The 2,408-nt window shown below is 51.5% G+C and overlaps 1 protein-coding gene across 1 annotated transcript in view; it reads left to right on the plus strand.

Moving 5' to 3' along the window:
• Nucleotides 1–2,408, plus strand: part of TEAD3 (TEA domain transcription factor 3) — a 26,097-nt gene that overhangs the window by 20,236 nt on the left and 3,453 nt on the right. The window contains exons 8-10 of the mRNA XM_017522239.2: nt 693–830; nt 940–989; nt 1,890–1,951. Coding sequence (XP_017377728.2) covers nt 693–830; nt 940–989; nt 1,890–1,951 — 250 coding nt within the window. The remainder of the gene's footprint in view (nt 1–692; nt 831–939; nt 990–1,889; nt 1,952–2,408) is intronic.

The following is a 2,408-nucleotide window of genomic DNA, read 5'->3' on the forward strand; positions in this document are numbered from 1 at the left end:
TAAAAAAAAAAAAAAAAAAGATATACAGTGGTTCTCAAAAAACCTTAGAGTACATCAGAATTACCTGGAGGGCTTGATAAAGCAAATTTCTGGGCCTCACCTCAGAGTTTCTGATTCAGTGGGTCTGGGCAGGGGCCAGAAAATATACATTTCTGGTTGGGCACAGTGTCTCAGGCCTGTAATCCCAGCACGTTGGGAGGCCAAGGTGGAGAGATCCATCATGCCCAGGAGTTTGGGAGCAGCCTGAGCAATGTAGCAAAAACCCATCTCTACAAATAAAATTTTTTTTTAAATAAAAATGTACATTTCTAACGTGCTTCCAGGTGATGCTGGTGTGTTAGTCCAGGGACCGTATTTTGAGAACCACTGATGACACAGAAAATAGGAGAGTACTGGACATGTTAGTAAGAGGAAATATCTTGATATATATTGGCCTTTGGAATAAAATAAAATAATTTCTTACCGTGGATTGTGGTCAGAGGTGAGGGGCACTTGGGGGACTGAGGCCAGGAAGGTGCAGAGATTCTCCCAAGACCACACAGCAGAGCTGGGGCTGGAATCCAGGCCTGGACCTTGAGGAACATCTGTCATCCTAGTGCTTTGGACTCTGCCCAGGTTCTGGGAGGGGGCCCTAAAGCAAGCCCTGGCCCCATCCGGCCTGGCCCTGGCCTCATGCAGCCCCCTCTCCCCAGGACCAGGTCTCCAAGGACAAAGCCCTTCAGAGCATGGCATCCATGTCCTCTGCCCAGATCGTCTCTGCCAGTGTCCTGCAAAACAAGTTCAGCCCACCCTCCCCTCTGCCCCAGGCCGTGTTCTCCACTTCCTCTCGGGTACATGGGTCACAGGCGGTGGGCTGGTATCAGGGTGTGCCATAAAGGATGGGCTTTCAAGGGGTTCGTGGATGCTGAGGGGCCGCTGGGCCTTGTCTCATCCCTGCAGTTCTGGAGCAGCCCCCCTCTCCTGGGACAGCAGCCTGGACCTTCTCAGGAGTGAGTATTGGACTCAACGTCCCATGCCCTGTTCCTCCTGGTAGCCACACGATGCTTCCATCCCATTTGAGCTCCAGCAACAGCTGAGCAAAGTTTTAATTCGAAAATAGAGAGATGCAGGCTGGGTGGTGGTGGCTCACACCTGTCATCAATCCTAGCACTTTGGGAGCCCGAGGTGGGAAGATCACTTGAGGCCAGGAGTTCAAGATCACCCTGGGCAAAATGGCAAGATCTGCTCTCTCAAAAAAAAAAAAAAAAAAATTAGCTGGGCGTGGTGGTGCGTGCCCGGGTAGTCTTAGCTACTTGGGAGGCTGAGGCAGGCTAGGATTGCTTGAGCTCAGGAGTTCAGAGTTCCAGGCTGTAGTGAGCTTTGATTGCACCACTGCCACTCCAGCCTGGGCAACAGAGGGAGACCCTGTCTCTAAAAAACAAACAAAATAGAGGGCTGGAGAGTGCAGCAGGAGAGCTGATGTGCTGGCTGCTCACCTGTGCGTTCTCTCATTAGCATGCATCCACTTGTCACCTGTCCCTTCATTTACTTTTCACTCAGTTTCTGAGGCAGCCTCGAAGTTAATCAGTCAAGTGGTCAAGTGTGCTGATTTTTCAACTCTTAAAACAACTTTCATCAAAAGACACACCCTCAGCATAAGGACCAGCTTTTCAGGGTTGGAGGGTTTGAAATGCTACATTAAACGCTCAGATCAGCTGGGAGACGTGGTAGGATTTCACTAAAGTTAAATGTGGAAAAAAAAGAAGCTTGTGAGTTCGCTTTTTAGCCTGCATTTCTAGGCCTCAGCAGAAAGGCTGGGTGACTTCCTATAGGGTCCTGGAAGAGGGTCTGGGCCAGGTGGAAGGTGGGGAAGAGGGAGCCCTCTCACCAGGCTGTGCTCTTGTCTGCAGCATCAAGCCATTTGCACAGCCAGCCTACCCCATCCAGCCGCCCCTGCCGCCAACGCTCAGCAGTAAGTTTCCCACGTGAAGTGCTCTCCCTTGGCACCTGCACCTCTGCACAGAGCTGGGGCCTATGTGTGTTTGCTTTGGGAGGGAGACGGTGGTGACATCTGTAGGAGATTGGGACAGGCCAGAAATAGCCCCCTTACCTTGTACAATGTTGCTTCCAGATCTCTGGCACAAAACCATAGCCAAGCTGGGCGTGGTAGCTCACGCCTGTAATCCCAGCACTTTGGGAGGCTGAGGCAGGTGGATCACTTGAGGTCAGGAGTTCGAGACCAGCCTGGCCAACATGGTGAAACCCCATCTCTACCAAATACAAAAAATTAGCTCGTGGTGGCACAGGGCTGTAATCCCAGCTACTTGGGAGCCTGAGGCAGGAGAAGCGCTTAAACCTAGGAGGTGGAGGTTGCAGTAAGCCGAGATTGTGCCATTGCACTCCAGCCTGGGCAACAAGAGTGAAACTCT

The sequence above is a fragment of the Cebus imitator genome, unplaced genomic scaffold (genome assembly GCF_001604975.1).
Source record: "Cebus imitator isolate Cc_AM_T3 unplaced genomic scaffold, Cebus_imitator-1.0 Scaffold24, whole genome shotgun sequence".
NCBI classification, from domain to species: domain Eukaryota; kingdom Metazoa; phylum Chordata; class Mammalia; order Primates; family Cebidae; genus Cebus; species Cebus imitator.